General features: G+C 36.3%; 2 protein-coding genes across 6 annotated transcripts; one reads left to right on the forward strand and one right to left on the reverse strand.

The window, feature by feature from the left end:
• The first annotated feature begins 22 nt into the window (after positions 1-22).
• Positions 23-6010, forward strand: LOC139748339 (uncharacterized). The gene is made up of 5 exons (XM_071661403.1): positions 23-285; positions 1831-2820; positions 2979-3044; positions 3570-3819; positions 4860-6010. Exons 1-5 carry the CDS (start codon positions 130-132, stop codon positions 5711-5713), a joined length of 2316 nt encoding a protein of 771 aa, XP_071517504.1. The 5' UTR covers positions 23-129; the 3' UTR covers positions 5714-6010.
• On the reverse strand, positions 5884-25707 carry LOC139748404 (dual specificity protein phosphatase MPK-4-like). 5 transcript variants are annotated; one of them, XM_071661520.1, is made up of 10 exons: positions 25600-25707; positions 23415-23558; positions 21369-21466; positions 19368-19499; positions 18004-18100; positions 16789-16875; positions 15153-15301; positions 13266-13368; positions 10355-10578; positions 5884-8763 (listed from the first exon to the last, which is right to left on the reverse strand). In XM_071661520.1, exons 3-10 carry the CDS (start codon positions 21433-21435, stop codon positions 8687-8689), a joined length of 936 nt encoding a protein of 311 aa, XP_071517621.1. In that variant the 5' UTR covers positions 21436-21466; positions 23415-23558; positions 25600-25707; the 3' UTR covers positions 5884-8686. The 5 variants fall into 5 exon arrangements, with proteins under 5 accessions (XP_071517621.1, XP_071517629.1, XP_071517618.1 ...); XM_071661528.1 differs by lacking the exons at positions 23415-23558; positions 25600-25707 and adding an exon at positions 23297-23361; XM_071661517.1 differs by lacking the exons at positions 23415-23558; positions 25600-25707 and adding an exon at positions 23060-23246.
• Between the last annotated feature and the right edge of the window lie 389 nt (positions 25708-26096).

Genomic DNA, 26096 nt, shown 5'->3' on the forward strand with positions numbered 1-26096 from the left:
TTATAGGGCGAGTAGCGCATCAAAGCAAGTTCATATAATCATATACATCATTTTGAAGGATTTCTCTGAATATCATCTACTATAAGGGCACACTTTCATGGCATTCCATAGTGATTTAACTAATTTACTATGGGTGCGCTGTTTAGTATTCGTTTGTTTCCAATTTGGCGCGACTTGTTTACATTTGAACAGCTGTTCCATGGTGGGAAGCAGAAATTCATAGATGTATTTAATACACTGGGCAAGATGTTTGATGGAGATGAAGACTTCAACTTTGTAGATGAAGTAAGGAAATGTTCCGTTAAAAAGAGATAATTCCATTGTGAGAATGTGATATGGGACTACTGCTTACCTGCCACCACTTTGAACTTTAATAAAAGCAGTCGGCTGGATCTTTAAACCATATGAAGTCAGTCTTAAAAATCAAGGGTTATGGGAAATTTATGAAAGACACTTGCCTTAAAACGATATTCTTAAGTGCATTAGGAGCATATAGGGTTGAAGGTTAATATGAAGATGAGCTCATCACTGCTGTCAGCTTGGAATGTTGATCGATTTTGTCATGCAGTGACAGTGCAGTGTTTGGATAATACAGTAGTACTTCCAGATTATGATTTGCAGGAATAATTATTGAACGATACTAAGGCGATAAAAGTATATAATGGTAAACGTTAGATTAAGAAAAAAGTAGTGAATATACCAAAAAATCAAATTTGAAAACTATTATATATATATATATATATATATATATATATATATATATATATATATATATATATATATATATATATATATATTACTCTTTTAATTGTCACTGTCACTGACAACTATCTAATCCCCTCATCAAATGTACACTTCAGAAGTTCAAACACAAACTTTGACCCCATTATCTGTCTAGAATGGTACTATATGTGCATTCCACCAATCCTCATGCACTTTGCTATGATCTTTACATGCATTAAAAATCCAAACCAATTGATCAGTGACTTAGTCTCCCCATTTCTAAATATATTCAACTGCAGTACCATTCATTCCAGCTTCCTTGTCACTTTTCATGGTACCCAAGGCTTTCACAACCTCTGCTTTGTTCACCAAACCACTTTGTGAATCTCTCACTTCTCATAACTCCCTAACCAAAACACCATTCATCAGCCAAGCCGTCATTAGACATTCAGCATTCCTTCAAAATACTCATTCCATCTCCATTTCATTAGTGTCTGATACCTCTTCCCCATTTGCCCCTTTACCGATGTTCCCATGTATTTTTTCTGACTATTAACCTCCTTCCTAGATGCATTGCATCATTCTCCCTGATGGTGCCTGATACTTGCTCACCCCATCTCTCATTTGCCCTTTTTCAACCTCATTTCCTCATGCTACTAGTACATCTCCCAAGCACTTTCCTCATGCTACTTGTACATCTCCCAATCATTTGCACTCCTTCCATGTAACTGCCACCTATACATCTCTATTTTCTCTCACCAGCAGCTTTACTTTCTCTTTCCACTCTATACCCTTTCTCACTTCCCACCTTCCATGCACTACAGCACTTCTTTCCAAAATATTTTCCATACCTCTCCATTTCCCCTTGCTTCATTTACTATCATCTTTTCCATTCTACACCCATTATTCCAAGTATTTCTTCACATGCATTTGTTTTTCAAGCTCGCTCACTTTCCCACTTTCTTCTGACTCTTATCATTTCCTCTTTTCTGACAACCAGTACAAAGCTTTACTCACGCTTCCATGAGGTAATGATGTTGTTGGAACTGAGTATTTTATTTCTTATTATATATTTACTAAAATATCATGAAATATTTTCTTCTGCAGGATTTCTTACTGGAGGCTTTTCACCCTGCTGCTGTAAATGACATAGTGCAAAAAAGATCAGATGAATATGAGAAACAAAGCTTTGGTGGTGGAGTTCTTTCTAAGTATCCTCTGATGAATGGTCCACAAACTGTACCTGAGGAAAAAGCTAGTAGTTGTTCAAACAAGGGTAATGAAAATAAGAAGGAAAAATCAAGCTTCAAAGTTTCAAACACGGGTAATGAAAATAAGGAAAAATCAAGCTTCAAATTTATTTCTAGTGTCAATGGATGTGCAGAAAAATTTACATCAGATGACAGCTTTCAATTTGATGATGATTTTCCCTTTGAAAACTTTGATATTGATGAAAGGGATCATGAGAGGTCAGATATAGTTAGCACTCCATCAGACTGTGAATTTACACAATGCTCAAACTTTAGATTGTGCAATCAAACAAAGTTCAACAAGGAACTTAATACAGACAGTACAACCAGTTGTCACAGTGTAAAAAAAGATGATTTCAGATCTAGAATTTTACAAACATTGAAAGGCAGTAAATGTGTTAATTCTGTTACCCATGATAACCTACCACCTCCATCCCCATTAAATTCTGTAATTAATGCTTCCATTGATTGTGTGTCTAAAACTGGTAGAAAAAGAACATCTTCAGATTCAGCTGAAATAAGGAAAGAAGATACAGGCCCACCCCTCAAAAAACTATATAAACAGTCTCATGGGGCGTGCGGCAGCTACTCCACTAATGTTAGTCATTCAACAGAAACAACAAATATTTTAGATAACTTGAAAGTGCACTGTCAGACTGAATTTAATAACCTACCCAAGACTAATAAAGTCCCTGGAGAAAATAATCTATTACCAAGACGGCAACAGCTCACACCAATTACATCTCCAAAGCAAGTTGCTCCTAATACCTGGAAAACTTCAAGTCTAGGGGGTCCAGTCATTCAGAAGAGAAAATTCCCAGGACCTGCTGGGATTCTCCCACAACTGGTAAGGTGAACATTCACTTCAGCAAATATGATTAATGTCTGTAATGAAAATAGATTAAAACAACTAAAATTCCTTGACTTCTCTGAAAGTTGTTGATATTCTTATATGATAAAAGCATTTTAATTGGACTTAATACTTTTTTAATGATGATATTTTAGGGCTCAGATCTCATGGTTCCAGACAACCAGCAGTTGCATGAAAAATCCCCTGCCACAGTTACACAGGTATGTGATGAGTGAAGTTAGTATTACAGGGATTTTGAAGCGACGACAAAGGAAGCAAAAAATTCCATCATCATGCTTTACCCACCATTCTTTCATTTTCTCACTGCTGCTTTAAATGATGATCTAGAAGAAAATCCCTCTCATGTATGCACTTGTAAACTTAATGAATGAGTTTTTCAATTCACAATAAGCCTATGCATAAGCATTAATGATGAGCCTCACAAACTTTTTTTTATATAATTGCTCCATTGGCCTGAATTTGCTCTATTTTTTTTTTTTTTTTGCTTTAAGAAAATATATTGGTGACAGGAGGCAGAATATATAGAGTGGGCAGCTTTTGCAGTTTCTCACTCAAATCAGCTACTAGCTGTGTCATCAGTAAATAACAACTGACACAAATTTTTTTTTCAGTAATTTACTCCACTCTAGTTGTTAGGTTTAATATGCACTATGAGTACAATGTTAGTTTGATTCTTTTGTATTCTGTTTCAGCCAGTATAATACAGAAATTTCATTTCATTTCAGAATGTTGTGTGCTCCCAAAGCTCTGCTTATGACTTTTCTAGAGGACCATGGCAGCAAATGATTAATGATTTGGAACTAAATACTGCTGATCCTGCATGTCCTTTGCAAGTGTTTAATATAAAGTGGGTGCTTCGAAGAGCTAGCCTGAGAGGCCAGGCAGGTGTTCGCAAAGTTCCCTTTCTTGCTGTATTAGTGCGTAGTCTTGATATGACACATAATGATGCTACAGCAGTGTTGAAGGATCCAACAGGTAAGTATTCTCAATCTGGTAATTAAAATGTTCATTCCTTTCTGTATCCAGTTGTATTTATTTATGTATTTGGTTGGCATAAAATTAGATCACTTGCATGTTGATTTACAACAAATTTTCAACTCATATTATTCATAAAATAAAATCATTTGATTAATCAGTAATGAAGCCAAACAGCTTTCACAAGTCTCCTGTGCACACCTTGTAAAGTCAAAACTTACTAGAGTGCTTCCTCACTCAGTGTATCATATTATGACTGTTGAAATACAGTCTTTTCCTCTTAGAGAGAAAGAGAGCTCTTGGATAATACAGGTATTCTTGGTTTGATTATGCTCATACTTTTATTAATACATCTTGATTGACATCAAATAACCATGCTTGCCTTTTGTGCTGTGAAAAGGTGAAAAGTCACATTTGGTGAGGCTATATCATTGAGAGTAGTCAAAGAACTTCTCACTCCAAAGGAATTCTCATTTTCTAAGAAAATATATCATCAGATAATGTGGAAAAGGTAATAAGAATATCAAAATTATTTTTTGGGGGGAAATTGGCACATTTTAGGGCATCCCCCTAAAAGTTAATTGCACAGCATAAGGGCTGATAAAGGAGAGACATACCCAGATATGTGACAACCTGCAATTGCTGTATTACTGGAACTGATACTAATAGAACACCAAAAATATATCAGCCTCAGTCAAATATGAATCACAGGACATCCTCACTAATTTGCTATCCCTGGGGGACTCTACCCTAATCAGATCTTGATCTTCATAATTTCCTTACTCTACACCTCAAAGCTTTGGAACCACATTAGTGAATGCCAAGAAAAGATTCTTGTGCAAAAACATGCTTTTTGTAGGCTAAGAGTAAGCCATTTTCAGGTGTAGATCATACCAGTATATATGACATATTTCCTAATGGTATCAAAAGATAAAGGACCAGATAAAGAATTCACACTTCCACAAACATGCTGATAAGAATAATGAAATTACACTGCCTTATACTTTGCAAGATTATAATGCTAAGTTTTTCTTTATCAGGAGAAATGAATGGTACAGTTGCAAGTTCAGTAATGGATGAGTATGGGCCTACACTACAATCTGGCTCTGTACTACTGCTACGGGGTGTGACTGTGTTGTCACCAGTAGGTTTGAGAGCAACTACTACATTAAGAGAACATACTCGGCATCATTACCTCAACATTACTCTCAATACTGTGCTCACTATTTACACTCCTGATGAGTCTGGTGATGTCATCATTACATCTGTAGGGAAGGTAGATAAAAGGGAACTGTGTAAACAAGCAGCTGCCCCAAAGACAGCTGGTGGGTCTCGAGCTATTGTTGAGGAGGAGGAAGATGAAATACATGGAGATTTTTCGAAACATAGTCCTTCCCTCTTTTCTAATATTAATGAATCATTTGGGAGCTTCTCTGGTAAGTTGAATCATTCAACTCCCATGGCACGACTTCCTAATTATAAATCCCCAAAATTCACAGCTAACATTACCCAACAGTGCAGTTTTGCTCAGCCTCAGAAGTTCAATCAGCAGTATTCACCAGGTACTGCTACACGAAATGGAGGTCATTTAGTTAGTGTTGGACCAAGAATGATAACACCAACTAATAACAGAAAAATCCAAAATCAAGGGATATCAACCTCATCAGTACCTTTCCAGCCTCATTTCCAACAATCGCCTGTCAGAGGAGCAGGATTAGTTACTTCACACCAGCCATTAGTAAAGCATCCCTCATTGCTTAATAGCAGTATGCATGGTAAAAGACTTGAAAAATCATTAACTAGTCCCCAAAACTTTTCCAGCCAAGCAGAAGAGAAAGAAGTCAGCGAGTTGTTAGATGGGGTTGATACAGATTCATTGTTTGGGGATTTTTAATTTCAGATGTTTGGTACTCGGAACAACAGATTATTAACATTCATGCTTGTTAAATCAAACCTACTACCGGTCAAGTGTCCCATATTGCTGACTAGTTATAAGAATGGGGAAATCTTTCAAAATTCATTTCCTAGTCACAATAATTATTCTGGATGAGGTCAAAACATACATTGTTTTGGGGATCTTTAATTGCAAATATTTAAGTTATTTACATCTAAGTGTACATAAGCATATGTATATATATTCATAGATATTTTTCATAACATAAACCTTAATATAATAAAATCCTCAAGTTAATTTGTTTTCATTTACCTAAAAATGCCACAGAGAGACAATAATTATATTTTCCTATAACTGAAAAAAGACAAACTTCAAATAAAGTATTGCCTTTTAGTCATATTCATCTTTCTTTATTAACAGCAAGGTTATTAGGTTCAGTAGGGTTGAGGGACAAGTTAACTGGGATGTAAGTTTGAATGGAGAAAAACTGGAGGAAGTGAAGTGTTTTAGATATCTGGGATTGGACTTAGCAGCGGATGGAACCATGGTAGCAGAAGTGAGTCAAAGGGGTGGGGAGGGGGCAAAGGTTCTGGGAATGAAGAATGTGTGGGAGAGAACATTACCTCAGAGCAAAAATGGGTATGTTTGAAGGACTAGTAGTTCCAACAATGTTATATGGCTATGAAAGGGTAAGAGAGATCTGTGGAAATAGAAAGAGTGTGGTTGAGTGAACAGAAAAGGGGGTGTTGAAATGGTTTGAACATATGGAGAGAATGACTGAGGAAAGAATGTGTCAGAGGTGAAAGGAACAAGTGAGAAGCAGGAGACCAAATTGGAGGTGGAAGGATGGAGTGAAAAAGATTTTGAGTGATTGGGGCCTGAACATACAGGAGGGTGAGAGGCACACATGGAATAGAGTGAATTTGAACAATGTGGTGTACTGGGGTCAATGTGCAGTGATTGAGTGGGTGAATGTATGAATGTACAAAGCATCAGATTGGGGAGTAACAATGTGGCTTTGGGAGTGGTAGGGGATGTCTAGATCAGGTATATCTTTGTATTAAAGATGTGAGAAATATCTTGAAAAACAGATGGCCATATATGTGCCATTTATGAATCTGGAGAAAGCATATGATAAAGCTGATAGGAATATAACGTATGGTGGGAAAGCTACTAAAAGCAGTAAGATGCTTTTATCAAGAGCGTAAGGTGTGCGAGTTGGCAGAGAGGAGAGTGAGTGGTTTCAGGTGAAGCTGGGCCTGTGATATCACCATGGTTACTTAATTTGTTTATGGATGGGGTGGTGAGGAAGGCAAATGCAAGGTTCTTGGAGAGACAAGCAAGTATGCAGTCTGTAGGGGATTGGGTAGCCTGGTGAGCAATTTGTCTGCTCATGACACACTGCTGGTGGTAAAGACATGTGAGAAACTGCAGAAATTGGTGACTGAGTCTGAGAGAGGAGGAACTTGAGAGTAAATCCAAATAAAAGCAAGGTTACTAGGTCTAGTAGGGAAGAGGGACAGGTTAATTGGGAGTGTAAGTCTGAATGGAGAAAATTTAGAACAAGTGAAGTGTGTTACATACTCAAGAGTGGACATGGCAGCAAATGGAACCATGGAGGTTGAAGTGAGTCATAAGGTGGATAAGGGGGTAAAGGTTCTGAGAGCATCAAGGAATGTGAGGAAAGGAAGGTCTTGACCTGGAGGGTTGAAAATGTGTATGTTTGGAGGTATAGTAGTTCCAGTGATGTGTGACATGGACTATCGATGAGGCTGTACTGAAAATGAAATGTTTGAGCACAGTCGGTGGTGTAAGGCGGTTTGATCGAGTAGGTAATATAAAGGCAAGAGAGGTGTTGTAATAAGAAGCGTGGTTGAGAGAGCTAAGGAAGATATGCTGAAAAGGTTTGGACAAATGAAGAAAACGAGTGAGGAGAGGTAACAAAGAGGATACATATGTCAGAAATGGAGGGGAAAAGGAAGAGGGAAGATCAGATTGGAAATGGAAGGATGGAATGAAAGAGAGTGAGAGGTTAGGGCCTGAACTTGCAGATGGATAGAAAGCATGCAAAGGATATACTGAATTAGGCCAATGTGGCATACAAGGCATGATGTGCTGCCAAACTATTGAACAAGGACATATGAAGCAGCTGGGGTAAACCATGGAAAGGTCTGTGGGGCCTGGTTATGGATAGGGGGCTATGGTTTTGGTGCATTACACATGACAGCTAGAAAATGAAAGTGAGCAGATGCATCCTTTCTTTGTATGTTCCTGGCAATACCTTGCGAACATGGGAAACGGCTATTATGTATGAACAAAATCTTACACTCATAAAACATCACAAAGAAAAAATTACTTTAATTTCCTACCTCTGATGAAAATCCTTATATTTCACCTAACAATCACACCCCCACAGATAAAATGTATCTGCTGCATGCATGATGTGGAGCACCCTGGGTATCAAATGTTATTCTGCACAGCACTTTATCCAAAGTAAGGCCTACAGCAAAGAGTATAGGAGCCATTTTCTGTTTTGCATTTGAAAAAGAAACAAAGTAAACTCTGAAAGATCCTTCAATGCTACATTCAGGGATACAGTAATTATTTGAATTATGACATACAAACTACTTCAATTACAGATATTTTTTATTTTTTTTATTCATACTATTCACCATTTCCCGCAATAGCGAGGTAGCGTTAAGAACAGAGGACTGGGCCTTTGAGGGAATATCCTCACCTGGCCCCCTTCTCTGTTCCTTCTTTTGGAGAATTAAAAAAAAACCCAGAGGGGAGGATTTCCAGCCCCCCGCTCCCTTCCCTTTTAGTCGCCTTCTACAACACGCAGGGAATACGTGGGAAGTATTCTTTCTCCCCTATCCCCAGGGATAATAATTACAGATAAAAGGTAAAAAAAGAAGGAAAAAAAGGATATTATGAAAGACCACAACTTTATGAAGACTAGCCTAAAAAGTATCAAAGACATTTATCTACTTTTGAGGGAATGAAGTAAAATGCCGGAGTTATCTTTGCTTCACAGGGACAACGGCAACCTGAAAAAATTTCAGTGTCATTACTAATAAATGAGCATTTTCTTTCAAGCAAAAAGGCCATAAACTTTTCAAACTATAATGTAATCTGTCATTATAAATAAGATTAATAGTGTGTGCTGTGTTAGTGTCTGATGGATCACTTCAATGTGTATGTGTTTTCTTTCATACTATTCGCCATTTCCCGCATTAGCGAGGTAGCGTTAAGAACAGAGGACTGGGCCTTAGAGGGAATATCCTCACTTGGCCCCCTTCTCTGTTCCTTCTTTTGGAAAATTAAAAAAAAAAAAAAAAAACGAGCGGGGAGGATTTCCAGCCACCCGCTCCCTCCCCTTTTAGTCGCCTTCTACGACACGCAGGGAATACGTGGGAAGTATTCTTTCTCCCCTATCCCCAGGGATAAATGTATGTGTTTTGTCTATGCTTTATTTATCGGGGGTGGAGAGATACATGACAAGAGGTTGCTGAAGTGTGAGGCAGGGGTATGCTTTTTATTTCACTTGATAGGGACTGCAGAGCCCAGCTATTAACCTTACTCTTGAGAAAGAGCTTAGAGAATTGCAGGTATCTTTCCCTTTATTCTCCCATATAAAGGACCATCATTTCCACCCTAGAGACTGCTGATAATGTATTTACAATGCTAGCAGGTACTTTACTATTACCCCTAAGACAGCAATTTATTACCCAGTGCACCGATACCATTGTGAATAAAAAAGAAGGTAACTTAAGAGGATTGGAAGATAATACCACAGACATTCTACATATCCTTTTCTTCCTCATGGTAAGTCCAAGCTTAACTGGATTACCCTCTTTCTTGTAAGATGAACTATCTCAGCAGTCACAGACTTGGGAATGTGATAAAACACTAAAGTCTATCTTTGAAAAGACATCAAAGTTATCTTTTCGACCTGGGTGTTTTGGTATATGCATTGCCCTCCAGACTTCCATTCTAGCTTTCTAATCATCTACTGTTGCCTCCTGTGAAATGATGTTTTGAAATAATGCCACAAGCCTTGTGGAGAGCTATAAGTGAATATGATCCTAATTCTATCTCTGTATCCCTTCAGAGATACAGTCCCCATAAGTAAAGGGGCTAAGATACATTATAACAAAAAGGGAAACATCTGCCATGCTAAATGAAGGCTCATTCATGCTTAACTACACTACTGTTCTCTGAGGAAAGGCCCACATACACAGTGTAATGTACCTTCAAAGAAGGATTTCCTACTTGTCCCAGACTCTTCCCTCAACATTCGTCTTGATCCATTTACATTTTGCAATGGGAGAGTAAATCGATTTGTATTTTGTCACTTCTGTCTATCTATCTACCTATTTATATCTTTGATGCCCATTCCCTTTGGGAACTCCCTCAACTCTCCAAAACTGCTGAACTTCAATGCTGCCTCTTTAATGCTTTTTGTCACATTTAAAACTCTAAAATTTACCAGCCACCAGTCACTGGAAATACTGATAGACCTTTGCAAGGAAATGTTTTGATGGATTTTGGCATCAGTTGACAAGTTCTGATTTTGCAAATTTTTAATGAAAATAGAATTTCTGATATAAATTCAAGAAACTGGTACTGAAATCTCACCTGCACACCAATTGTAAGTCCCAACTTTGGCCTGACACTTTGGGCAGAAGAGTTTTCCTTGTAAGATTTCTGTTGTATCTTTCATCCAACAAATTGGCAGAGTGAATATACCTTTTGTACAAATGGGAAGATTATGCATAGACCCTGACCACTTGCAATCACTCCAAACTGGATTCTCGCCTTGACAGTGAGGTAAAATGGAATCTTTCCTTATAAGTGGAGACCTGAGGAATAACAATCTCTTACAAGTTTACGATTTACAATGCTGGAGCGTAGCAATGAATATCACATTTGAGGGAAATATATGCACAAAATCAATGTTCACTGATGACAAAATTTTCAGAATTTAAGAATAATCTCATACATATATAACCACTTTATACACATCCACTATAGCTTCCCATGGTGGAACAATAAAAACATGAGTATATACATGAGTATATTAGTACAATATCTACCTGAAAAAGGTATTTATTTTACTCTATGCATTGCTTCCATGCAAGGTCCTAAAACAGAATATCCTAAACTTGTTCCCTCCCAAAACCTGCCAAAGTACAAAAGTCATGTCTAAACATATTCCTTTCCAGTAGGTCCTCCTTTAAAACTTCCATATTCCCCACCAAAAGCATTTACATAAATCCTTTTAACATGAAGAATCAATCTTAAGGTAATGTACTTTTACACCTACTTTTATAAAGCAGAGAGCTAATTCCTTATATGCAAATGGTACATGATCAATTTTCCATGTTGTCATGCATACTTTTCTATCTATCTATCTATATATCTATAGACAGATACATAGACACACATGACCATTTTTCCATGCTGTCATGCACACTTTTCATGTAATTCAACTGCTATTTCACCTTTAATATCTCATAATCCCATCAATATAAACCGTATTTCTATCTCCCAACTATGTTACTACACTTCTGAATAATTCCTCTGCAAAGGCAAGCTCAAAAGGTAAACCCTCTATGATCATGTGAAACTCCTGGTAGAAAGATATCCTAAGGCACTGTAACTTCCTTGTTTGCAAAACCAGTTAACCCTTTCATTTTGAAAACTCTCTGAAAAGTATATTGCCCCATGGAAAATGATTCCTTTGAGAATATCTGTATATCATATATTAATGAAGGAAATATCTAAGGAAGTGGCATACTTTTCTTTATATTAGTGTGAGAGGGTATATTGTGTGCATAGGGGCAGGTCCTTGGTGGCAGCATGAATACTCCTTACTTATATGAATAATGTCTGATATTCTTCTAAGAGTAATTTTGTTCACCTATACCTAAACACATTACACATGGCTTTTTACCTGGCACAATTTCACACATCCTATATTCATCATTTACATATTTTTACATATATGTACTTTCTTCATTTCATGCAATCATATATAATCAATTATCTATGTACTTTCCAATCATTTACAGAAACAGAGCATTATTTACATGAATGAATTTTTTAAAATAAACTCATTTTCCTCAAAAATATAAATAATACTGCAAGACAAACTGTTAAACTGTTTCTTTTCTCGTAAAACTGACCACAATAGTTACTAAATTAATCTTACTTTCAGCTTTGATTATGCAATTACTTTGATGATTTAGGAATGACTGTGATGTATACTATTTCCAGCTATGCTGTTATGTAAGTGGAGGCTCTTTTGCCATGGCCAGCCCCTTGATGGGAGTTCCTGGAGGCAACAGGCATCAGAGATAGATAGATGTTGAGTCACAGCTGGAGATTTTCAAATGCGGGTGCTACTGTACTTAGTGCAATAAAGAGGGAAAAAAAACTTTCTTTGAAAATTATGGGTGACTGTGACATGGTTCTATCCAATTGTGCTGTTAGCCTGCTAGTAACATCTAAGTATAAGACATGGAATCATACCACAGTTAGAATTCAAATGAGGAGGCATAGGTTTAAAGCCACGAATGTTGCTTGGAGCTTTGAACTACAGCTGATGACAAATGTGGCCCAGCAAAATGAAAGGATTAAAGCAAGATATCATAAACTGCCCATGAGAAAGACTCTCATAAGCAATGTGACTTGTTGGGTAGACCCAGGTGTCTGTCTTGGGTCAAGAGGGTGATGGTGAATTTCTGTGGGAATGTGGACATTCTATTTTGAGCAACCCAATGCTCTAACTGTAAGACACAGTCCTGTACGTTTATTGTTGCCTGTGTAATGTTGGGAAGCTGTGGTTCTCAAGTTGCACTCCTCTGTCCCAGGTAGGAGTCTTTTCTTTCTGCCTCACCTACATGTAGATCTCTGGCATATGCTCTACAAACATACAATCTCTCCTTGTCAAACATAACACTTGACAACACTTACTCAAACAACTCATTAATCATTGTTCTAGATTTTCTTGCAGTGAGTGCTATGTGCTGGTCCTGCCTTTTGGCAAGGTAGGAGCCTCTGAAAACACTGTACTACAGTTGCCCTCTGCAAGTGGCCTGTTAAGAATGAGGCACTAAAGGATATGAAGCATCACCAGAGTTCACCAGTTATGGAGACTTTTGCTGTGGCTATCTCCTTCAGGGAGTTACTGAATGGAACAGGCATCAGATATATAGACAGGTACAAATGTGAAGTTGACCAAATATGAAAGGAAGTTCACACTGTAATTTGCAGGGGGTACAGGGAGGTCATGTATAAAGAAATTGAAGAGGACTGGAGAATGAATATCTCCTTGAGGGACTCCACTGGTAGATGGGAGTTTTCAGTGTTCTTTGTAGGTGACTCTTACTAGGCAGCCAGTTATGAAGTTGATCAACCAACAATAATATAATAAGTGATTACAATTACAATAAGAATAATTATAGTTAGAATAAGAACCTTCCACTACTGCTTTAAATCTTAACATATCATACATTTCTTATTCACTCCGAAAGTAAAGCATTACCTGCAGATTCTGCAACTGTATGCTACTGGAACAGAACTTGATGAAGTCCGAGGATCAGGCTGCACAAGAGTCTGATATCTTTCCTCAAACAGTTTTCTGTTACCTACAAACAAAATAATATAATAAGATGTTTTACTCTACATCAGCGTAAATGTGCTTTATATCCGATAAAGGTAGACTGGTAGCTGGCATTTGTGTAAATCACCTACATCTTTTTCAGAAAATAGGTTTTGCTTCATTATTGATTTTGTCAAAAAAAAATTCATCCACAAAGCATTTTATTCTAAAAGTATATTCCATTATCTAATAAGACTAATCATAAAAAACATTTTCATGAGAAGCAATGGTAATAAAGAGCGAGTGAAAAGGAATTCAGATAGGATATTCAGTGGTGCATTTCCTCAACACAAGAAATTGCTTATAGAGTGAAATGAATGTCAGACAGATCTACTTTTGGTGGGAACCTGAAGCTTTCATCAATTAAAGCTGTGCAAGTTGTTTGAATAACTATACAAATAATGTCCCCCCTTCATTGGTCACCACTATTATAGCTTAAACATACAAGGTATCAGCCCATATCTGACCTTGACAATTATGTACAAGATCACAGGGATCTGAATTTTTTGGTATTCAGTGGCACACCTTTGTATTATACTAAAGTGTTTGAAGGGTCATAAAGGTTTTTTCTTTCATGCTTATTCACTGTTTCCTGCATTAGCAAGATAGTACCAGAATGTGGATCCATTTTATTTTGTAAATAATGTTCTGTGAGTTTTTACACAAGGAAACAAATGAAAGAATGGCCCAACCAACCCACATACACATGTATATACATAAACGCCCACACATGCACATATACAAATACATCAATAATAAAAAAATAATTTGTTGGTATAAATGACTGATAGTTGTTCCTACTGTAGTGGTTTAGGGGTGTCTAAGCATGATAATAATTCCAGCTGTGTTGTTAGGTTATTATGAATTCTGTGGTTAAAAAATGTGGAGTCATACACAAGCTGGGAATGAGCGCTCGAAGATCTAGCCATAAACATGGCATTCCACTGAGTATCATCTAATACTACAATGGTGGCTTGGTGCTGCGAAAGGGTTAAATGAGTGTTCTAGATTCTTCATCAGGCACTCATATATTTTCGTTTGTTGCCTTTTCATAAAATTTTCAGAAGTTAACTTTTAATGTGGTAAATATGTGTCTACTTTGCTGAGCAACTTTCACGTTTCAGACATTACTCATTAACTTCTTTTTGTTACTAAATATATCTCTATCTCTCTATATTACAGTCCAATCCCTTTCAAGTCTTTCATGGTAGTCCATATGCTCAAGTCTACTTGAGACTGGTAGTCCATATGCTCAAGTCCACTTACTTTACTAGTAATATTTTCAAATCTCTAATTTCTTTCGTTCACTTTATGTACTGGCAAACATACAACACACCAGTATACAGTATCACTTTTCAAGTGTACATTTAGCATTTTCACCTTTAGTTTTCTTTCTCTGTATACAAAGGTTCCAGATATCATAAACATCCTACATCTTCTTTACTGATATTTAACATTTCAAATGTGTCACTATACAGAACACATTATTCAAAAAGCTTGAATTACAGAAAAACTAAAGATGTACAATACCCAAGAATCTATTGAGTAATTTTGATTTTATACTGGATCGCCGTTCCCGCATTAGTGAGGCAGCACCAGAACATCTGTTCATATTCATTCTCTTGCTGTCATGTAGTTCTTTGGAGAGTGCACAACATCTAAGCAAACCATGTGTAATTTACATTTTTCCCTAGTTTGGATTATGTCCCTGGATAAGTAGTGTAGTGACATCAAAGATTACATCAAAATATAATGAAGACTCATTATTACCTTCAATTAATGATGTAGCAGCAGTCTGGAGTTTATAAAGCAGATACTGCACATTATTTTCAACCAGGTTCCATCCCATCATCTGGTAGAGCAATAGCTGGGCTAAAAATCCAGAGTTCGGACCGACACACCGTCTTTTTGACTTGATCCTTAAAAAGAATCAAAATATCATACAAATTTTTCACAAAAAAATTGTCTCTATAAAATCTTGTCTTATCAAATAGGTGTGCATTTCAGCAGCTTAACTTTAAAAAATGGGACTCATCATACAAAACTTTCATAGTGGGCACCAGGAATTTTTTTATGAGTACCAAGTTTTATGAGCTTTGCATAAACTACCTGCCTATATTCTGATATTTATATGGCAGTTCAATATAGCTCTGATTGCTATAAGTGCTTTGTTCAGTGACCACTCTCTGGAAGATATCATGAAGTGGAAACACCCAGGTTAATGTGTAAATATATATATATTTTTTTTTTAAACTATTCGCCATTTCCCGCGTTAGCGAGGTAGCGTCAAGAACAGAGGACTGGGCCTTTGTGGAATATCCTCACCTGGCCCCCCTCTGTTCCTTCTTTTGGAAAATTAAAAAAAAATGAGAGGGGAGGATTTCCAGCCTCCCAATCCCTCCCCTTTTAGTCGCCTTCTACGACACGCAGGGAATACATGGGAAGTATTCTTAATCCCCTATCCCCAGGGATAAATATATATATATAAATATATAAATATATATATACATATATATTTTCATACATATTCACCATTTCCTATGTTACCGAGGTAGCTTTAAGAACAGGGGACTGAGTCATAGAGGGAATATCTTCACTTGGCCCCCTTCTCTGTTCCTTTTTGGAAAATTAAAAAATGGGAGGGGAGGATTTCCAGTCCCCCCCACTCCCTCCTCTTTTAGTCGCCTTCTATGACACGCAGGGAATACATGGGAAGTATTCTTTCTCCTCTATCCCCATGGATAATGTATATATAAGCACTGAAGGGAGGGAACGAGAAGTGGGAGACCAAATTGCAGGTGGAAAGATGGTGAAAAAGATTTTGAGCAATTGGGGCCTGAACATACAGGAGGGTTAAAAGCGTGCAAGGAATAGAGTGAATTGGAATGATGTGGTATACCGGGAAACGTGCTGTCAATGGATTGAACCAGGGCATGTGAAGCATCTGGGATAAACCGGGGAAAGTTTTGTGGGGCCTGGATGTGGAAAGGGAGCTGTGGTTTCGGTGCATTACACATGACAGCTAGAGACTGAGTGCGAATGAATATGGCCTTCGTTGTCTTTTTCCTAGCGCTGCCTCTTGTGCATGCAGGGGGAGGGGGGTGCCATTTCATGTGCGGTGGGGTGGCGTTCGGAATGTATTTGTCTGTGTATGTATATGTAAGTATACATTGAAATATATAAGTATGTATATGTGAGTGTGTGCGTGTTTATGTATATATGTGTGTATGTGGGTGGGTTGGGCCATTCTTTCATCTGTTTCCTTGTGCTACCTTGCTAATGCAAGAGACAGAGACAAATGAAATATAAATAAAACACTGAATATCATTATCTTAACAAATATTGCTTAATACTCAAAAACTTTCAAACTATTCTTAACCTACTATGAGTATCTCATCTTCCTTACCTTTGTAAGGCTTCATCAACTGATATTTTGTACTTCTTCATCAAAAAACATGTCACAAGGGTGGCACTTCTTGACACTCCAAAGTAGCTGAAACCATGAAAATGATTTATCGGACATTATTCACAATATGTGCAGGTTTTCTGTCCTAATAAGAAAGGATTACATTTTTGATATCATAATTTCATCAACTTTCTTTATAAAAACATAAAGAGTACTTATATACATCTTATATGCCAACTCTAGTTATCAAACACGGCAGATCATGAAGAAACCCCCTCTTAATATCCTTCTTCATATAATTTCTCTAATATTAGACCCTATTAAACACACTGCATACCCAGACTCTCCTTCCAACTTACATTTAATCATCTTCTGCACCTTTTTCCAAGAAACTCAATCTTTTCATATGGCTGTGAGATATGCATGTATACTTCTTAATTCTACAACTTTTCACTTTGAAAGATGATAATGGCACATTAATGCCTTCAAAAGGTTATTAGACACATTGATTCTAATGTCTTTTACATGCTCTTCTGATGCATAATGTTGAGAAACAACTGTATAAAATACAGTCTGATGCATCTGACTTGATCTTTATGGGTTAGATCAAATCTTTATGTTATGATCATGGCTTATTTCTAAATTGCACCTATCTTATAAGGGAAATAACTCAGAAATATGGGTCTTGACCATTTAAATTCTTCAGGTTCTGGAGAGCATCTGCATAAAATATACAGTCTGATGCATCTGACCTAATGCTAATGAGTCAAATCAAACTCATCTCATTAAATCATAGTGTTACTCCCAACAACAGATGGATGGACAGTGGAGAAATGGATGGTGATGGCAGACAATGCAATCACTACGTGTCTTCTGTGCTACACAAGTAACAGTGAAATCAATTAAGCACTCTCCATAGTTTCTTCTATGCATTTCTGAATCCTTTTCAGATGGTGATGACCCTTTTTTTTGATAGACTGGGGAATTTCAGAAGAACAAAAGAACAACTGCATTCACTTCTGGCATTAGGGATGTTTCATTCACTTTGGAGATACATGCAGACAGATAGAGAGGCATATCTTCAGCATTATATCATCCTGCCAGAAAGATCCTGGCAAGCTGTGGGATCCCCTCCTTTCTTGAGTTAAGAAACCAAAGAGATACCTAATTATGCCATCATCTCCAGCTTATAATGAACTTATCTTTGGTACTTACCAATGAACAAGGACATTTCCTTTCCTCTGACCATCATCTATAAACCTTGCAGCTTCTTCAAAGTGGCTCAAAAGATCTTCATTTGCCATATCATCAACTGAAAAGTTCATTTCAGTAGTAATCATGAGTTGCTTGGATTATACTTTTCCAATAAATTTCATTTCTTGAATCTCATATCATGATCAAAGCAGCACATGCATGAATTTTCAAAGGCACTTAAATTACTATTTACAATAAATGTCCCAGTTACAGTATCAATTACTCGTTTAACAACTTCATGTATTTCAAGTCTACAGCTGCTGACTTCTGCAAATCATGAACTCAAAACCTAGTTGCTTGAATCTATTCAACCTCTGGTATTTATTTACCAGCAAGAAAGTATTTATCTTATTCAGGGGAGGATGGCCTTTGCACATAAAAATCATACAACTGCCTCACATAGAACTACGATGTACATCATGACTCTTCAATTAACTTATTCCCCTACTACTTTTGTATAATATTTGGATGACTCTTATGTTTTCCTCTGTTTAATTGTATCGTATACTGCCTCCATCAATCTTAACTCTCCATTGCTCTTTGTGTACCCACTACAACCACTGCCATATAACAATAATCTTTTCAAAAAAAAAAATAATTTCTGCCTTATAACAGTAGTATCAGGAACAGATCATATAACTACTCTCTAACTGTCATCACTGGCATAAAGTTAAATATACAGACTAATCAGCAAACAGACTGCATTTTCCACACAAGAACAAAACTTCTCCCAAGCTAACCACAGTATCTGCAAAAGTCATCTTCAACATCATGGATCTTGCATTCATGAAAAAGACAATGATATGATTCATTGGTAAATACAAATGTTCATCATAACAGCAATATAGAATATTCATTGAAAACAAAGCAAACATGATTAATTGTGAATTAAGCAAAAGTGGTTTGGGTATGTCAAGATGTGTTACAATTATATTTGTTAATTCTACGAGGGAAGCTATGAGTAATTGCAGTCACTACATCTAATCTTTTTCTTTTGCATTCAAAAGTCCAGCAAAGTCTATATTAGTCAGATCAAAAGCATCAGCCTTTCAATTCTCAGAATGTAACACACAAACATAAAATTAGTGAATCCACCACTGACAAGAAAATGACACTAAAAGCCTTAAGAGCTGCACCTTTACTTACAGTTATGAAGCTTTACATATAACAATCCATAAGGTGAATCTATTCAAAGGCCATGGACCAAAACATTTTATGGCAAATATGGGAAACATTTAAGTAAATAATGTCATAAATATAACCTCATTTCTTTTAGGTCATCGATCCCACCCTGTGTAAAAAAAATTCAAAGAATATTTTCTTACCTTGAATATAGAGAAAAGCCATCCCAGGGAGTGAAGTAATGCTGACAGGCAGGGGTTTGGACTCCACAGTAAGAATGTGTGAAATATAGTTCTTCTCCAGAACTTTAGGTTCAACAGCTGCTGTGATGTTGCCTGTAGTAAATGAACAAACTTATCTAAGCATTCTATTAAAACTAGCTGATCAGTTGGCCTGTTACCCAGTGACCAATTCTAACTAAATAGCTCTTTCTTGCAACTCTAGTTGATCTTTTTTGATCACACTCACATTGCAACACTACTTTTAGGACAATCCTGAGCTCTAAATTATCCTTTAGTCAATTGTCTCTTGTTTCCAGAACTTCCAACTTTCTGTCTTTTCATAGACCCTAACCTCAATGTCCATCTTCATGTACACTTTCTATTGTAACCTTCACTCTCCTGATATTTATATTTCTAGTGTAACAGCCAAATATAGACAAAGATTTATTTGGTAAGATGTTTGAGTATTGTTGTTGGGTTTTCCTAATAATGAAAGAGAGACTGCATATGTCATGCTAATCTGAATGTGCAAAAGGCATACACAGTACAGATATACATCAAATTAAGTATCAATCATAAAACAGGAATTAAAGGAAAATCAATACAATGCGTACATCTCAACAAAGTTCTATGAATCATCATTTACTGCCCTCAGTAGCTTCATCCATCCCACCAACTCATGATACATCTTTCTTTCTACAACCTTCTGAATTGATGTTCGTCTTACATGCAATACATCTACAGTAAGGAATTTAAGTTCAAACTGGGGGCAACTACTTATTTTACCAATTACTACCAGTCCATGTGCATTTGTAAATATGATACATTCCAGGACATTTGTCACAACTCCAGTCAGTCATTAAGTTGAACCATTAAAACCCATGTCAAATGGATTTCTCTCTCACTTTTCTTCTGGTTTGTTTCATGAAACAAACACCACCTTAAACTAAACATTTTTGGCAAGTATATTAGCCTGCTTGTGCATCCCCATATCAAAGGTAATCCTCAGCGGTTGTTCTTTCATGTTTTGCCTCTATGTACTGATTTTTCACACCTCTTTTACTTCTAGGTTTACGAATGGTAATTCCATTGCATCAAGTAGCTCTCTGGAATGCTCCTTCCCTCAGCTTCCCTTTTCTCTTTGTTCAAAATATGGTCTTCCAGCTCAAACAGATAAGAGTGAGTGGTAACCTGAGCATTAAGAGATTGATGATGCAAACAGTGAACAGTCCTTTGAAAGATGTAGGGATAGTGCAAATAGAGATGCAACATGAAATTAAGCAAGAAACTTGTACAAAATATGTAAAAAACAAATTTTCCAGAACAAAAGTGGCGGATAAATAGAATATAATGACCAAGGACAAAATTGATGCAGAATACATAAATAAATCTAGGAAGTTGTAAGATAGCAGAGAAAGTTCAAGAGGTGGGGCCATATAAAACTCCCTCCCAATACAGTACAAATATATAATTACAAATAGGTAATCATTTACATCTATTAGCTTCACTCTGCATAGTCTGTTTCAGTAGAGGAGCAGCCTATCAGTCACTGATCTCCTTTAGTCATAATGAGGACTCCACCTCAAGTTTCATTATATATGGTATTTAGAATCTGCATTTTTATCACAATACAGAGATCCTAAACAATTTATGCCCTATTAAATCCTATCCAATGCGCCGTTCCTTTTCCCATGTCTTCTATCTCTGATTTATCAAATTCCCCTATCTATATCTTTGTTCATTATGTTACTCTGCAAGATCATAAATTCCCAAATTTTGTCGTCTACCTTTTTTTCTGTTTCTGCCCCGCGGTTTCCTTCATTATGCATGTGTAAGACTGCATGTCCAAGAATGTGTATGGTGTGGAAATTACTGTCAGAAATCATAATCAAAGTTTCATATTACATACTAAGTTAAACTGTGTGTATAGTGAATTATGTATAAATTCTTTTCACTGATTGAATACAAGCACAAATGACATACCTAAGTAAAGACCCTCCTCTATCTTGTTTAAATCAGCAATGTCAGGCAGTTCATCCTCAAAGTCCATTATTTTGGTATAACAGTAGTTAAATCCAGAACTGAAAATACAGAAGAAACAAGTCAAACATATTCTTTGATAAATCCAAAAGCTGAACTCTTATTTTTTCTGTTTCTGTTCCGTGATGTTCCCCCTGAACCCCCTGAAAATGGTGTGGTTGCCCATTAAAAAAATACAGTAACTCATGAGAATCTACAAGCTGAAGTAAATGAACAGAAACACACACAAACCTTACAGAAACTAATAATTTTAACATTCTATTAAAGGTCAACTTTTCAACAATATTCCAAATACATTAAGGGACAAATGGGTGGAAATAATATTTGGTATATCAGCTGCTACCTTAGCAGTACCAGTTCCCTAATACCTCAAGTGCTTTTAAACAAATTTACTTGTAGCAGAAAAACATTAAGCAAACATTGCCTGTATCAAAAATAATTCTTTGAATAAAAAAAAAACTGACACCTTGTTCCTACTGCAACGTGGACTGCATGCAAGTATATGATAATATCACTTGTATATTAGTATTAAAACATTGCAAATATTTAAAAGTATTCTAAGTTCCTTTCTCAACTTTACCAAGAGGGTTTCATAGGTTCTATTTATTTATTTTCTTTATATGACCCTATATTTCATGTCATCTTCAAAACCCTGCCTACTTCAAAATAATTTCTTGTTAGTGTATAAGAGAAAGTACTCCAAATCATAATGCAACTGTTATGGCATTTTATCAACTGTAAACACCTATGTCATACCTTTATTGACATATACACAGTTAATAATACAGCTCTCTATGAATAAACAGGTAAAAGTGGAATATAAGGCTGTCCCATTATGCAAAGTGATCTAACTTCATGAATAGTGGAAACTTAAAAGACATTATATTTAAAACAGCAAAATAATTTGCATCTATTCTTTCCAAACTTACAGCATCATATGTCCCCTAAGGCACTGAAAATGAGAAAATAATGAAATAATGATGAACAAGTGAATCCTTTTTATTCATTATCTATAATACCCCGAAACCAATTTCCATGAAAAGAGTCCTGGCGATACCCCATGCCCTTTCTAATTGCTCTTGCAGTCCAAGGCTGCGCTACTTCCAGTAACAGGGAAATGAGGGCTCCTATGAAATGAGTTCTTTGTCGAGACTACTCCCAGTGACAAAGCCTCAGAAATATGCCTTTTTACTCGCGAAGCCCGATAACACATCATTTGTGAAAGAAATCAAAAGAACTTATGAAAATCTTACCTAACTTCCCCTAAAGCCAACACTTATGTCGGCTATTAATGTAATTTTCTTAATAATTATGGTCTCATCTTTCCAGACATGATGTAGGCATGTTGAATCGTATCTGCGTAATTAAAATTGTTTTCATCACCCTTATCAGAAAGTTTATGAAATTAGTACCTTTTTGTACTTCTATTCTTCCTAATTAGTAATCTATGGGGTAAATTGATGATGTTAACAATCATTGTAGCCATTCACGTACACACATTCCAACTTCAGGTCTATGCGAAAACCATACCTAAACAAAACAAAAATTCATGTCTTGTATTTGACTGTAAATTGCCAAATGGCTATCTGTTGCTATTCTGAAATGCAGAGAAGGTATCCCCACAGCCTGCCTACCTCAGTGTGTGACCCAGAGATGGATGATAACTCAGAAATATTCATCAAAGCAGTTTAAAATGTTGGTTTTCTAAGATTGTTCTGTCTATGGCACGCCGCTGGCGTGTTTACGCCAGTGTATTGAAGACGACGATATCACCATTAACCGTTGCTATTTTATAATGGTGACCGTAATCACTTACTTCCTTCTACTGTGTTGTAACTTTTTTTTTTTTAACTACAATACTTAACACAGACATAAGGGTATATGAAGCGTTGGACTATCTCTAACCCGTGAGGTGTGAAAGGTTTTGCAGCTAGAAGTACACAATATTTCAAGACCGACCTTTACCAGAGTTGTGAAGCTTTTCCTTACCTCAAGTCTTCCTCTTCAGTAAAGCTGGAATATTCCACGATATTTTCCTTATAATTATGGTTGATATCGGCTCATATGTTGATGATGCAATGATAGAGTCACTGACTAACTCCTCGAGACAAATAACTCATGCACGAACTTTACCTGGAAACAACAAATTTACAATCGATATAATCAACATGGTACTTAAACCAGTATTAAAGTAACTGGTTTATTATAATTTGAATTGCCCTCTGGATTTCATTTGGGAGGTTCTTGTTAAATATTAGAGCCAGTAAAGAGGAATTGTTTCTTCTCGTTTAATTTCCTCTAGTGTTGCAAAAACATCCTGTTATTCACATGAACAACATACACCTGCAGTTTCAATAATTCTGATAAAAGTAGAATCGAATCAATATGTTTTTCTTCTGGTTTTATGCACATATACTAAAACTAGTTTTTTTTTTGCGTGTATATTTCATTATGATTTTACTGTGTGGCCGTCAGCAACCATGAGTGGGCTGTTTTGATAACTGTATCTTTCCCTACACCTCCAAACTTTACAACTCTCTGACCTCTAATGTCTTTCCTAATAACTATAACATGACACTTTTTCAGGCAGGTGTTTCACTTCATCCAAAATTCAAAATTACTTTTCCTTGCTTCTTTTATTCTTTTAATTAACCTCTTTATATTGCAATCAAGGCCCGGTCTTAATGAGGACATTCTTACATGACTGGAGCCTTCAACTTTAAAAAAATAGAAAAAAAAAATCTGTGGCTTATAGTGATCTAACTGTTTATTAGCTAGATGGAATAATTATGAAAGGCGTGGCTCAGTGGGAGTGTAGATATTTTGCATCTATACTTTTTTTTTTGGCTCAGTGGGAGTGTAGATATTTTGCACCTATACTTTTTTTTTCTAATTGAGTGTTTTGTGATCTCTGAATCATCAGTCAAACTTACTAACACCACAAAATTGCTCACCTCTGGAAATTGTAAAAAAAAAAAAAATTATCATATCCAGGGATAACTATAATATCTTGCCATCACATTTCCTCATCACAGAAAACGGTGATATTAGTCACTGCAAGTCGTATATAGGAATATGTTTCTTGCTCAATATAAACATGACCACAATAGACAACAGCAAGAATTATCACTAAAGGAAACATTCATATCTAGCAAGAACATAACTTGATTATCTGACATAGGATTGGGTATGTGTGTGTGTGCATGTACACATACATGCACACACACACATGCATGCATGTAAACTCTTGATACATAGGAGTAAAGGATGAAACATACATACAAGGATAAGACACCAGGCAACACGAGTGCAAAACTCTCCCAGAAAAACATAAAATAGTAATCACACACCAAAAAGCTGCCTATCATAGAAAACTACAAAATGACATCAAAGAAAACGTCTTTCAACAATAGCACTAATAATTTACACAATAAAAATTGCCTTCAGTGGATAACGGGAAAGTTTGTCATTGCAGAAAAGTTATTTCTTGAAATGATTATAATATATAACATGTACAGTGTTGGTTGGTGGATAATTTTGGCTTAAAAGCTAGAATTTTACGTTCTGTCACAATATGAATATTTTATATATCGTGATAAATTTAGTTTTACATTTCATATTCAATAATTTTTAATAGATGAATTACACTATATCCCATGAGAAAACTTTTGGTTTTTCTTTAACCCACACGTTCTATTAGAAGATTTTGAGCCATAAATTGAGGGGAAAATGGGAAAATCCTCTAATTACTCTTAGTAGAAAACAACATTCGTCTATATAGTAATGATCAAACATTTGCGTGACATTTATATTTATATATATACACATCCCTTCCATCTCTATGAGGTTGTCGCTTCACTCGGTCCAAAAGGTGGAGCCGTAGGTCAAAAAGATCAATGATGTGTGTTCATCTTTAAAGAGAGACTGCATAACAATTGATTGACACGTGCTTGGTATCTTCGTTGTGGTGGTTGCATCAGAGGCATGAAAGGTCTTGGAATATTGACAGTTTTGGGTCTGGGTAGTGCTGGGAGTGGCAGTGCACAATAATTTTACCCATCACTCATTCCTCCTCCAGTCATGCCAAAGGAAGTACATTCTCTGAGTTTCCTAGGAAGGAAATCGGCTGGCTTAAAGCTAGATTTTGAGGATCAGGTTGATGATCCTATATTACCTGATAATAATATTTCTTTGGACTGTACGGAGATATTTTTGTTTTAGCAATGAAAGTTGACTAAGATGAAGTAAGAGGTTTACTGGTAGAAGTGGAGGCAGTGTTGCCAGCACCCACCTGACCTTGATAACACGTCACCTGACTAGTCTGGTTTTTCTGTTATTAACAAGTTACCTTTTATTACATTCATAATATTGAGAGACATAAAATATAATACAATAATCAGTCACAAATTATTGACTAGAATAAATAATACTATATGCGCATTGGCAACACTTTTTCGGCAAAGGGTTCAAATATCTTCGAAACCTCGACACAAGTAGTGAAAATAAAAGGGCAATATATATACTTATAAAGTAATCCTTATATTGATATCCTTGAAACTGTAAGGTCATATAAAGCATAAAGAATGTGAATTTTGAGGACTGTAAAGGAAACTTTAAGCGTTATGGAATTTATGAACCATAGTGTTGACAGCTCTATAACCCAAATAACCA

The sequence above is a fragment of the Panulirus ornatus genome, chromosome 5, assembly GCF_036320965.1.
Source record: "Panulirus ornatus isolate Po-2019 chromosome 5, ASM3632096v1, whole genome shotgun sequence".
Taxonomy (NCBI): Eukaryota; Metazoa; Arthropoda; class Malacostraca; order Decapoda; family Palinuridae; genus Panulirus; species Panulirus ornatus.